This window comes from Excalfactoria chinensis, chromosome 1, assembly GCF_039878825.1.
Source record: "Excalfactoria chinensis isolate bCotChi1 chromosome 1, bCotChi1.hap2, whole genome shotgun sequence".
In the NCBI taxonomy this organism is placed as follows: Eukaryota; Metazoa; Chordata; class Aves; order Galliformes; family Phasianidae; genus Excalfactoria; species Excalfactoria chinensis.
In genome coordinates, this window is record NC_092825.1 from 84,197,881 (window position 1) to 84,210,498 (window position 12,618).

Genomic DNA, 12,618 nt, shown 5'->3' on the forward strand with positions numbered 1-12,618 from the left:
CAGTCCATGCGGGAGCTGCTGGGGACAGCTGGGCCCTGGGGAAGGCTTATGACCCGCGTGTGTTGCCTGCCTCCACCAAGGCCATGGCAGGAAGCTTTAGGGGTGGATCTGAGGCTCCTAAATATCAGAGAATATCTTGCAGGCCTCTATGCATCCTCTGCCTCTCTATGTGTTCTCTATCTTTCATATCATAGGGATATACTCTTCAGGATGTTTTTTGTGTTGTTAGAAAGTAAATTAGAATTGCATTATGCAGCCTTGGAAGTCTTGCTTACAAACAAAAGTTTATTTCTTTTTTCTGCTTTGAAATGTCCAGTTGTGTTCATCCTTCCTTTGGAAATGTTATCACACAGTCTGAGCTGTTTTGTGAGGTGCCAAGTGCAAAGAATGGAACATGCATGGCATTTTTCATTAATAAGTCAATTTATTGCCATTGCCTCTGAATGAAGAGAATTATTGTGTGAAGGTCTTTGTTGTGGTATATTTCTGTGTTTTCTGGATACAAACTCCTGTTAACAGTTGGCTTAAAGTAAGTAGGGAAAAAAAAATGTAGTACGTTTGTAGTAATTGATTATTTTCCTTTTAAAATGACTTCGCTCTGTCATTTTCATCTCATATGCTTGGTGCAGGATGAGCTCCAAAGCCAAAATGAATGTCTACCACAAGATTCACATGAATCTGTTTTATAAAATGACACCATGAATAATTAAAGTGCTCTTGAGTTGTTTGCTTTTCTGAAGCAGGATTGTAAAATAAAAGCAAGCTGCACAACTGCAGTGTCACTGGGGCAAGCTGTGTATGTGAACTTCACTTTGTTCTGTATTTAAAATCTCTGCCTCTGTGTAATCTTATGAATCCCTGAAGAACTACCCCTTGCAGTCAGTCTGTGAATTGCTCTCCCACCAGAGTCAAATACATCCAGGCAAATTGGAATATGAGATGGAGATAAATGGGCCCAGGGAGCACTTAACTGGAGGAGGGATGATATTCATGTCCTTCAGCTGAGTACAAATACTGTCTCCTATAAAAGTGAGAGGTATGGAAGAAAGTTTCAGTTCTGAACATTTTCTGCTTTCTTTAAGATGCTGTGTTCTACCTCTAATGGAATGAATCATGAACCTCAAGGTTCATCTGGAATGACTCTTTAGTTTTTAAGGAAATTGGTTTCAGCAAATGTTAACCACTTCACAGCAATTTTGAAATTAAAGGAGCAATTTAACCTTGTGTTTTCAGACAATCTTCTCAAAATTGTATTGTACATTTAATCTGTCCCTGGGTTGTAAAATGCATGATTAAGGCCAGCTGAGAGTAGTGAGCACGCCTTAACCTTCAACACCTTTTCTTGCAGTGCTATTTTTAGAGTATCAGAATCTTAAAATGGAGGATGGGGGCAGATGGATTTCTTTTGCTTGCTTGCAGTGTTGAGGTGAGTGGTGCGCTCCAAACTACACACTGTGTGGATAGGAAAGCCTGGATAGAACTGCAGGGATTGTGATTCTTATAAATGGGGGATGATGCATGCAGTGGCCTAAAACAAGCAAAGAAACACAAGGTATTTTTGATTTCTGGACTGCATGTTTCAGGTTCAATGGGAAACAAAAAACTAAAAGCAAATATTTTATATTCGTTACTGAAAAGCCTGTTTTATGGGTGCAGTGGATCATTAGGAAAAACAAATTAATGCAAATTAGAAAGTAAATGAATTAGAAGAACAGATGGATTTCAAGTTTTCTCCCCAGTGAGAAAGCTTGAAATAGCCTATGAAATACAGGGGAAGATAGGCAGAGGAAAAGATGCTTCAAGGGAAATAGGGCCAGAGTGGAAAAAGGGGGGAATCAGCAGCTGCTTTACAAAAAGGAGCATCCCTTATCTTTGTGAGGAGGGTATGAATGACCTCTTCAGACAGAAACATGAATCAGTCAGACTTAATGTCATTGGCATCACTCCTGCTGCCATCGCAGGTCACCAAAGGTCTTGAATTTTAGTTGTCCCTTTGGACACTGCTCATATATTTTCAGATAATATTGATGATTTAAACCTATGATTAACAAGTGAAGGTGAAAAGTCTGCCATCTCAGACAGGAATAAGGGAGGATGGACCTTTACGTGCATTAGTGGGAAGCAGTTCATAGGAGAGACTGATAATGTACCTTGCTTGAAGAGAACTGGCTCTTGTTTGTTTACTTGTCTGTCTAAAAATAAGACTGAAAAACAGCAGGATGAAAGTGCTTTTTTTCCAGAAGCTCACCTCTGTGCAGGCGAAGCTGCTTCACTGGGTGAGCTGTCCCATGTCTGGTGGGAGCTACTGATCTGAAAAAAGGAGGGCACTGTTCTCACTGAGGTCTTTTTGTTCTGAGATTTATCCATTAACAAATGTCTATCAATCAAATCGAAACCAGGATCTCTAAAAGAACAGGATTATTATTACTCTTTTTCTTCTGAAACTGTTTTGCTCCTCAGAGTGAGGAAAATTAACTCCAAAAATAGCTCTTCAGAGAACATTACTTATGGGCTGGGTGCTGGTAACTACATTTTGTCCTTTGAGATAAAGGTTGTGGCTACTGCTGTTTGCTTGGTATTCTGCAGAATGAATCACGTTTCCTCCCTTGGGACTCATTAAGAATGCAAAGCACTTCTGAGACTTACTGTGCTGCCATGGAGTCCTTTAAAATCCTTAGGAAGAGAAAATGAAATGTATTATGGATAATTCTTGAAAAAAGTCAGTATCTCTAACATGTTAAAATGTAGGAATTGTTATATATATTTCTAATGACCTCCCCCAGGAAACATACGTAAATTGGAGCCTGAATATTCTGTTCTTACTGAAATGCTTCCAGCTTTTGCGGCTATGGAGAAATGTTTGAAAAATGATCAGCCTCAGATAAATTCAGAAATTTGGTCTCTTGAACAGGAAGCCAACAAGGTGATCAGTTCAGCATAAGCATGTGAGTATAGTGAGACCCTTACAGCTGCCTCCTGGTAGTGGTTTTGGAGGCAGGGTATTGCAGTCCTACATGTTACTGGTGAGATGGAGAACCAAGATCCTATTAGGCTGTGGAAGATCTTGACCTAAGAAGGTATGGGTCTAGGCTGGCCATGTAAAAACACAGGTGCTTTTTGTCTTGTTTGGATTATTAAGTGGTCATGGTAGTAAAAACTCTTGGGAGGCTGGCTCTGTCAGTGTCTTGGCTGATCCAAAATTGGCTCAACTCTTCTTGTAACTTAGTAAAACACCATGAGGAACACAACTCAACAACTTTGTTTAAAAAAATCCACTACGGATTGGAGTGGAAGATCATCTCTGTTCTATTGCAAGGCAAGAAGATCAGAGTCTTGGTGGGTTCTGGCATTATTGTACACAAAGGATTCAGCATGGGGATCTTAGCCTATGTTTTCCAGATAACAAGACATTGAAGTTTTGCTGCAGTAGGCAAATGTAGCTTTCTTTACTAGACACCATACTGATAGACATATTGATTAGCTTTTCTTTCCTGTGATGACCTCTTGATCCTCATATGCTGATCCTTGAACAAATCTCAGGTGACTTCCTGAATTTGGCAAACTGCTGATCAGATTGATTTCCTGAATGGTCTTGAGTAGCTCCATTTTACGTTTCATGATGCATCAGCTCTAGCACTGACTGAGTTGAAACTCATACGAGCGGACTGTTTACCTGAAAGAACATGGAGAAGGGCTGCTTCTGAAAATGAAAAATGAAGTGTTTAATTTTCAGGTAGGCGTTTTGTCCAAAGAGCTGGCTCAAGTGGTGTTGATAAGAGACGTTGATTGATGGAGATGTATAACATAGCAGTACCGGAAGAAGGCCCACAGCTACCCTGAGTTTAGGCTGTATGGAGACCCAAGGGATGGAAGGATGCTTCTGTCTTCTGAAGTTCCACATAGCAGGCACAAGAAGCAAGAACAAAACAAAAAAGCCCAGAGCTATAGATAAGCTATGGTAACAATTTTTAGTTAGGAACATGTGAGACAAGTCATATACAGCCAAGAGGGTTCTAGCTCTCTCCATCTAACAGTTCTTTATTTCTTGCTATTTTGTCATGCACTAGTGAGTGCATAAATACACTGTGTGTGTCGATCATGCCAGGTCCTGGTCTTTTGAAGCTCTGCCACTGTCAGAAACACACAAACAGCAATCTCTGCAACACAGAACAGCAGAAGGGAGAAACAAATATAGTTTATGTGGATCATAGTTAATGAGTTCAATATGTAAACTTGGTTTGTTTTTTTTTGTTTCCATCAGTCCAGACCTTCTTCTTCCTGTTCTCACACAGCACTGAGCCCAAGGGTGCCAGCAGACATTCAAGTTGGTGAGGTCTAAGAGCTCATAATGAAAATTTCTGCCCCTGCAGATAAGGCAGAGCAGCTGCTTGCAAGTACTCAAGATGTCAAGGTCAAAGGGGATTGCACTCATCTAGGTAGAACAACAGGTGCATCTTTGGGGGGGAAGGAAAGTGAGCAACTGTGGGATTTGGTGAATCAGTTAGTGCAGTTCTTGGCCAGGTGTAATTCAAACAATAGAACTATTTCTGTTTAAACTTTCCTAGTCAAATTGGTGATGTTAACTCCTTGATGTCTCTCCCTGTTCGGTGAAGGACTGAAGAACATACTTAGCTTCTGCTTGCCTTTTGAGAGCTCTGTTACTAACCAAAACCTCTGGTGGATGAGAGAGGTCAACAGCAGTGTCAACGGCCCTGTGTCATGTCTTGGGTATGTTAAGCTGCACCATAATTCATGAAAGAAGGAATTGAATCCCCATATTCACCAGAGTGAGCAAAACACCTTGTTTGAAAGTGGAGGGGAAATAATCTGCCTAATAGTACGTTAATTCACATCACTGCTTTAAAAACAAATGAAGGAAATAATAATTTTGTTCTGCTCCTTTTGCTCCTACAGCTTAAAGTTGTAACTGCAAGGAAAGCACAACTGTGGAAAGGCATGATAGTCTGTTATGTTACTGTTTTATAGGGAGCTTTATTTGTGGCTTATGGAGAGATAGGCTGGCAGGAGGACTGTGGGCGTGCTGGATATAGTGTTCACTGGGAGAGAGGCTGTACTCCTACACAAGGGCTGCATCTTTGGTTCACTAACATTAGACACTGTTCTCTTGTCAGTTGGCCGTGCCTTACAGCAATGACTACTATAGAAGTGTGGGAAGAGTGATATTTGCCTTCCATGTGACACTCGGGGTTTGATGATAGAGAATGAGGTACCTGCGAATCATAACTGCTTCTTGGGATCTTAGTCTCAAGGAGTGATGCATTTGGAAATCTCTGCTTAGGAACTGAAGCTGTAAGGAACTTCGAAATATCTATTTTTGTTCTCTTTCAGTAGATCACAAACTTAAGTGTGATTTGAGGGAGAGCACAGGCACATTCACTGGTGAGCAAATATTTTGTCTTCACATGGTAAATTCTATTCATGCTTAGCCTATCTCAAGAACAGATGACTGAGCACTCTGATGGATGGGAGCTTGAGCAAAAGGATTTTCCATCACCTGAAAGGCTACAAACACAGCTTTCACTTGGCTGCAACAAGGCCTCAACTTGACTTCTGTAAAGGGTGATATCATTGGCTTTAGCACCAAGTGAACCAGGTCAACCTCAGTATTGTGAAAAACATTTATTTTTTTAGAAGTACAGCAGATATCCTAGGGCTGTGATTCTCCTAACAAGCCATATTTAATCTAGTAGAACAACCTTTGTTTTCTGTTTTTTAACAATCCTTGTCTTTCTCACTGCTGTATATAACTGTCTAGTAAGCAGGGGAGAAACTGAGAGTAACATTAGCTAGTGGCCCCAGTAAGAGGCGAGCGGTGCTTGGCCACTAACTGATTGAATAGCTAGGGCTTGTCTGTCTTTAAAATGCCACAGACTGATAAATGTGAGCAGTGGCTGAAGGACGTGCTCATATAGCCTTTTTTCTTTAATTAAAATAAATGAAGACACAAATAATTAAGCTGTACTCAGTCTGCATAGGCGAGGCAAAATAGTTGAATTAGTGCTCAGGGAAGCTTGCTATGCGAGGTTGTTGGCTGCTTCCCTTCAGATGATAAGCTCTGTCAATGGCAGTTACAGGCTGTGTCTGAAGCTTTAAAGAGACCTGTGACTTCCAAAATTATTTTATCTGTTGGTAACTGTTGCATCAGAGGCCTCAAGTGTGCACACATGAATGCTGTCAAGAATGGGAAATTAATGAAGAGTTTAAGGAGAAGAAAAGAATGTGTGAATGCTATGATTTCAAGCTGCTTTCCTAGATGTGAGAGATCTAACAAGTAAGCAGTGGTATTCGTTCAGTGGTTAAAACTGATACTAAAACATATGTTCAAAGTCAACTATTAATCACTTAATGTTTAGTAATCAATTGTCACCCACTTCCATACTTTGGTAAAGTCTCATTTCAACTTGCTCGCAATAAAAACCTCCAAAAACAAATCAAAGACACATCAATTCTGTGCATGCTCACCCTCCTGTGAGGGAAGACGTGTATCCAAAATATAAATGTATGCATGCAGATCTTTGTAGACTGGTTATTATCTGTACGAGGTTTTTTTTTTTTTGAGTATGTAGGTATTTGACCTTTCCAGGTTCAAACCTAGCTGAATTTGTAATTCATCTTCACGTACTGAAAAGGACAGCCAAAATATTTCTTCCTCTGGAGGTAATGTTGGCTGTAATTTGAAGAAATTATGCAAAGGGCACAATGTGTCGCTGTACAGTATTAGATTGTGCCATACAATATTAGACTCAAGAAGCTTTCTGACTGCCTTCTCAAGTGCTATCAGTAATCATCATTTAAACCCTTGCTCAGTCTTCACAGGCATATTAAGACCTCCGTTTTGATTAAGGAAAAATAGCTACAAGCAATATGCGAGAGAATTCAGGTTTTACTTGAACTAACTTGGGTTTATTCATTAACTCTTTTTCCTTCCTTGTTTTTTGGCAGTTTGCATGTCATTGCTACTTAGCAAATGGAGACCCTAAAAATGAGCAAACTCTGTTTTGAAGTCCAGATTGAAAAGGAGAAAAAAAATGAAATAAAAATGGGGCTTGTAGCTCTCTAGCGCACCCTGATAATTTAGTGGGCTCCTCTCCTAGCAGTAGGTTAGTATAGTGCAAGATGAGATCTTTCTCCTAGAGAGTTGAATCACTGGTATACCAGATTTCCCTGTGAAATCTGTGCAGTAGAGTCAGGCATCTCAGCTGTGGCTCGAGGCTGTTGCATAGACTGTCTGCAGCCTTTCCCTTAATTGAGGACTCAGTGGGCTGAGGTAAGGGATGTCACAGGTTATACCAAGTTGGCTTTGGTTATGTCAGAGTCTTGGAGAGACGGAAAACCAAGTTAGGTTGTCAAAAAAATATGCAACAGGAAGTCACAGCCCTAAGAGAGAATGATGTGGGTAAAACCAAGTGGCACATTCGGAGCATGAATGAACTGAGATGTCTATGATTTGTAACAGTGGTTTCTGTAGTAGTGGGGAAGAACGGGGAGGTGGAACTGATCTGGAAGCCATGGCAAAAGCAAGGAAGCAGGAGGCTACTGAAACTAATTGATGTGAGTATCATGTTGACTCAGGTCAGAAAGGGATAACAGGCATACTTTGATATGCATTAATTACAGAAGCTGAAATGAAACTGCTTAATTACCAGTTCATGTGAGCAAAGTAATGGCTCAAAGCCAACAACCATTTCTGGAGGACGTATGTGAAAGCACATTTCTCAGAAATTGAGTAATTGGCTCATATTAACCTTTCAAGCTGGCCTGGAATCAGCAGTGTCCATTGGGGAATCTAAAAGTAAGCCTATCATTGTGAGGAGATGGTATTTTTTTTAACGTCTATGCCTTCTTTTATAGGAAATATGTAACTAATGGCTATAGAAAGGAAACAGCAATATTTAGTTTAATAACCTGATTTCATTTCTTACATGTTTTCTGTATTATTTCAGTTTGCTAACCTGTGTTACCTGGAAACAGGGAAAGAAACCACCGAACTATGATTTCTCTATTTAAAAGTAGAGGTGGGGAAAAAGAAATAGCAGGTTTTAGGGCTTGGCTAGCAATCAGATTCCTGCTTGCTCGCTCCTCTCCTAAGCTGGACATGTGGAGAGAACAGGAAGAACAGGGAAGAGGAAAAGGCTTGTGGGCTGAGATAAAGGCGGGGAGGTTGTTTTGCCTGCAACAGTAATTGGTAAACTGACTCTAATTGGAGAAAACTGACTTAATTTGTTGCCAACTAAAAATAAAAATGCAGCTGCTAATTTGGGTGGTGGGAAACAAAAAGGCAAACACTGAAATAACACCTTTCCTCCTCTGCTTTCCCAAGTTCATCTTTGCTCATGTCTTGTCTGCTTGGTTACTTGTGGGGAAGTAACCAAGCAGTATGGTGAGAGCTATGGTCAGCATACAGTGGCTTCTCTCTGCCACTCCTGCCTTCTCCGCAGGATGCAGCTCTTAAGGAAAACCCATGTATTCTGGCATGGTCTCCTCTATGGGCTGTGGCATGGATATCTGCTCCTACAGCAGGAGCTCCCTTTTTTCCTCCTCTGGCCTTGGTTTTCCATCTGCTTCTTGTTAATTTTATTTTCTTCTCTCCATCAGGCATTTTTTCTCTTCCTGAAATACATTTTTTTCCAGCAGTGTCACCAGGCTGGCTGATGTGCTCAGCTGTGCCCTGCTATGGGCATACTGGAGATGACTGGCACTGGCTATATTCAGCACAGAGCAAACACTTGCCTCTTTTCACACAGCTGCATCACTCTGCTGCCAATGCTTTGCCTCCTACAGCCAATACAAACACTCAATTAGATGCTGTTTGGGATAAATTCTATTTTCTGCTTCATTTATTTCATGCGAGTGGCTCAGATGATATAGCCTAGGTATGAGAAAGATGCATTATAATGTTATTTACCTCACTGAAGGGAATGGAAATAACTTCTGTCTCAGCTAACCTTAGTAATCTGGAGAAAATGGCATCGATTTTCTTCCCAGGTTTAAAGCATACATCTAGCACTACAGCTTTTGATTGACTTTTACTATTGTCTTAATAACAAACAATGGTTATTTTTGTCTTCTCAAGGAAAAAAAAATAGCAGTGTTCCCCAAACTTTAATTCTAGGGCCTGTCCTTTTCATCTGAAGTATCTACATATTCCACTCTACTTCTGTCAAAATTAAGTGTAATTTAAATAATTAGAAAAAAAAAAAAAAGTGGGAGATGGATGCAAGCAATTATACACAGTAATCTGTATATACGTAATGTGTAGATGTATATACGTAATGTGTAGATGTATATACGTAATGTGTAGATGTATATACGTAATGTGTAGATGTATATACGTAATGTGTAGATGTATATACGTAATGTGTAGATGTATATACGTAATGTGTAGATGTATATACATATACATATATACATAATGTGTGTGTATATATATATATATGTTACTAAAGTGTTAATAAGGCCTGGAGCTTGTGGTGTGACAATATAAGGATAAAACACATTGCAGTTCTAGCTGAAATAACAAAAAGTAGATATTGAAGACACTGACATTGTGCTTAAAGGCATAGGCCACGAATAACCTTTAGACAAAATATCTTAATTTACAAGCACTTCAAAACTGTAGGATTTTTTGACCCATAGACGTGTACTTGAAGACTTCTATTGCTAGTTGCATTTATGGAGCATAGATTTTGCTTGGAGCTTGTGTTATGAAGTCTGGCTGCATCTTTTCTTTCTATCCTGTATCTCTTCATGATTACGTTGCTAATGTTTTTATGATTTTTAGTGTAGGCTTGATATATTCAATGATAAATTCGAAGAATATGTACTTTTTAAAAATAAAGTTGCCCTTTCTCCAATGCCATTTCCAAACTTGACCCAAGGAAGGCATTAAAACTGCTAATCACTTAAAAGCGCAGACAGCTCTATAGTTAGTATCCATTGAAGAAAGTACTGTTTTACATCCTCTATAAATATTTAATTACCAGAGAAAATAGGATGCTACTATTATGGAACAAGTGACTTCCTGCCTTTCATTACAAAAAAGGAGTCTCAGTTTGAAACTTGATCTGTTTTAACAATATAAAATATGCTTATTTCCAGGTTACAATAAAATAACTAAATTTGAGCCTTCAAAAGGTACCTTATGAAATTCAATGTGACAGAATGCTATTTTTGTTTGCAGTGGTCATTTGCTACTTGAAGCGCTCTTTACTCAAGGTGCTTACATTTTTTTCCTTCTTTGTACTTGCATAATTTTTCTTTCATTTGCATTTTACTTGGTATCTTTTTTTCTTGTTCATGGCAACTGATTTTGATAGATTTTAATGATGCGTAGATTTCAGCACTCTGATTTGATGTGTTAACAAGCTGGAGTCTATTTCAGATTAAAAAAAAAAAAAAAAGACTATGAGAAGCCTGTTATATTCAGACTGACTTTGATGTCTAAAGTTACTTGATAGCATCCTTCTAATATTCACAATTGAGCAACAGGGCAGATGAGATTACAACTGGAAACTCATCAAAGTAAACTGATGCCTCTTTTGGTTCTGGTCATTGCTGTTAGCTGTCTTCAGCTTTAGAAGGAGGAGCGGCGCTTGGGGAAAAAGTGCAAGGCTTTCTTAGCTGAGACAAGCAATAAAATTAATTTTGCTGGAATGGATGAAAGAATTGATCACCCAGTAGCGAAGCCTGAAGATGACCTAAGTGTAAGTAGGTTGAATTAAACATTCTTTATTTCTTGGCACTGTTAGATCTGTTACGATCTAATTCTCAAATAATAACCTTCACATTCCAAGATTTCTTATACCTTTACATTTTATAGCTTGATCTGTAAAAGTCCACGTATGTTTGTATATCTTCCAATTGTTAATAACCTGTATTTTCAGACAACTGAAATAATGGGATTGTTCAAGTAACAATGTGAAAAGCTTATATTAGTAACATGGCAGCATGTTTTTCCAAATCTATTTCTAGACAAGAAAGTCAACACTAGAATAGGTGAAGCGTTTGTGTTTTCTGGTTTTGGTTGTTTATTTTCCCCTGAGGTGATACAGAGTAGGATTACTGCATGAACATTAACTCACAACAAAGAAGTGGTTAAATAATTTAGTGATAGTCAAATTGCAATTTTAGCCAGAAAACACTTCTAGAATACAGAAAGTAAGCTGCAGCAACAAAGAGATGAATTAATAATTGTGATCCCTATTCAGGGAAGGCAACAGCTTAACTTTGCTTCTGTCTTCCTTACTACAAACTGTTTGTGATAAACTAATTAGGGAAATATTCAAAATGTAGAGCACAGCATTCAATACTGCTCTGAATTTTTTAAAAATAAGATTACTATTACAGTAGATGAAATGAAGACAATCCCAGCGTATACTCATATTCCAGTGATGTCAACCCCATGTAATTTCTATTGATCCCTGACAGGGATCTCTCTTTCTGTTTGTTTTTCTTTTTTCTAAGAAATAAATCTGCCTGGCTAGGCCTACAGATATGAACAAGAATGAAATCTCAAGATTTGGATATAAACTTTTCTTGGGGGAAACGATAAAAGCAGCAAGTGTACCCGTTGATCTATAAAATAACTCAAATTTCAGATCCTAAACATTGTTAAGCTGTCTTAAGTTATCCTACTGAACAGCTGAGAGTATAAGTGAACTTTACAGGACAGAACAAAGCTTAAAACAAACAACCAGGCAAATTGTTTTTGATCCTTACGTTAAATTGTGCTCAATAAAGCCTTACAAATACAACAGGTAAATTTTGTTCTTTTTGAGAACATGGCAAATAAGTACTGGTATTATCCTAGACAGAAGATATAGGTCAGGACTCTTTAAGTTATTTCACATTTTGTATGAACAAATGCCTTTAACTTACTTTCGTACATTCTCAACTCTGCAATCAAAGGTGGCTAGCTGTTGTGTTTAACAGTGGGCCTGGCAGTATATTTGTCATGATGGGTCTTCAGTTTTGTCTGTTTGGATATACAGAGCTCCTTCATCTAAAGCATTGCTAGGGCATAATGTCAGAGAATCTGACAAATGCAGGATGGTGAGAACTTCAGAAGGTGATTTACCAAGTGCTATTTTCAAACAGGGCAAAGCAGAACAGATTTCTGGGGCCTAGTCCCTCTGAGTTTTGAAGAACTCTAGGGATGACTCAGGTGTGCAACCTTTAGGGCAAAATTCTGTGTTTTTCATGTGTTCAAATGGAATTTCCCTTGCTTCCACAGGTGACTGTTGCAGCTGTCTCTTCATTGTGCTTCATAGAAAGAAGTGTGGCTGTGTGTTCTCTGTAACCCACTTTAGACAGGGAAATATATGACTAGCATTGATCACGCTGATTTTACTTGCAGCTCTCAGATTTTCCCAATACAATACAAGCTGTAGCTCTCACCTATTAGTGGCCATTCTCTGTAGTAGTTCCAGCTTATCAACATCTCTGTTGTACTGATGGGAGCTCTGATGCAGCTCTGATAGCATTAGGCAGAAGGAAACAAAGACTTATTTCCGATTATATCACAAATGGCTTTTGCAAATGTCTAATATTTATGCCTAGCACTTCCTGGATGTCAAACTCCAAAGGCATACAGTTTTT

General features: G+C 38.9%; 1 protein-coding gene across 1 annotated transcript in view; it reads left to right on the forward strand.

Moving 5' to 3' along the window:
* The first annotated feature begins 4,692 nt into the window (after positions 1–4,692).
* The window catches only part of TMPRSS7 (transmembrane serine protease 7), a 33,959-nt gene continuing 26,033 nt past the window's right edge, over positions 4,693–12,618 (forward strand). Inside the window, exons 1-2 of the mRNA XM_072350959.1 lie at positions 4,693–4,728; positions 10,583–10,724. Of these exons, the coding sequence (XP_072207060.1) occupies positions 10,674–10,724 (51 nt within the window). The 5' untranslated portion in view covers positions 4,693–4,728; positions 10,583–10,673. The remainder of the gene's footprint in view (positions 4,729–10,582; positions 10,725–12,618) is intronic.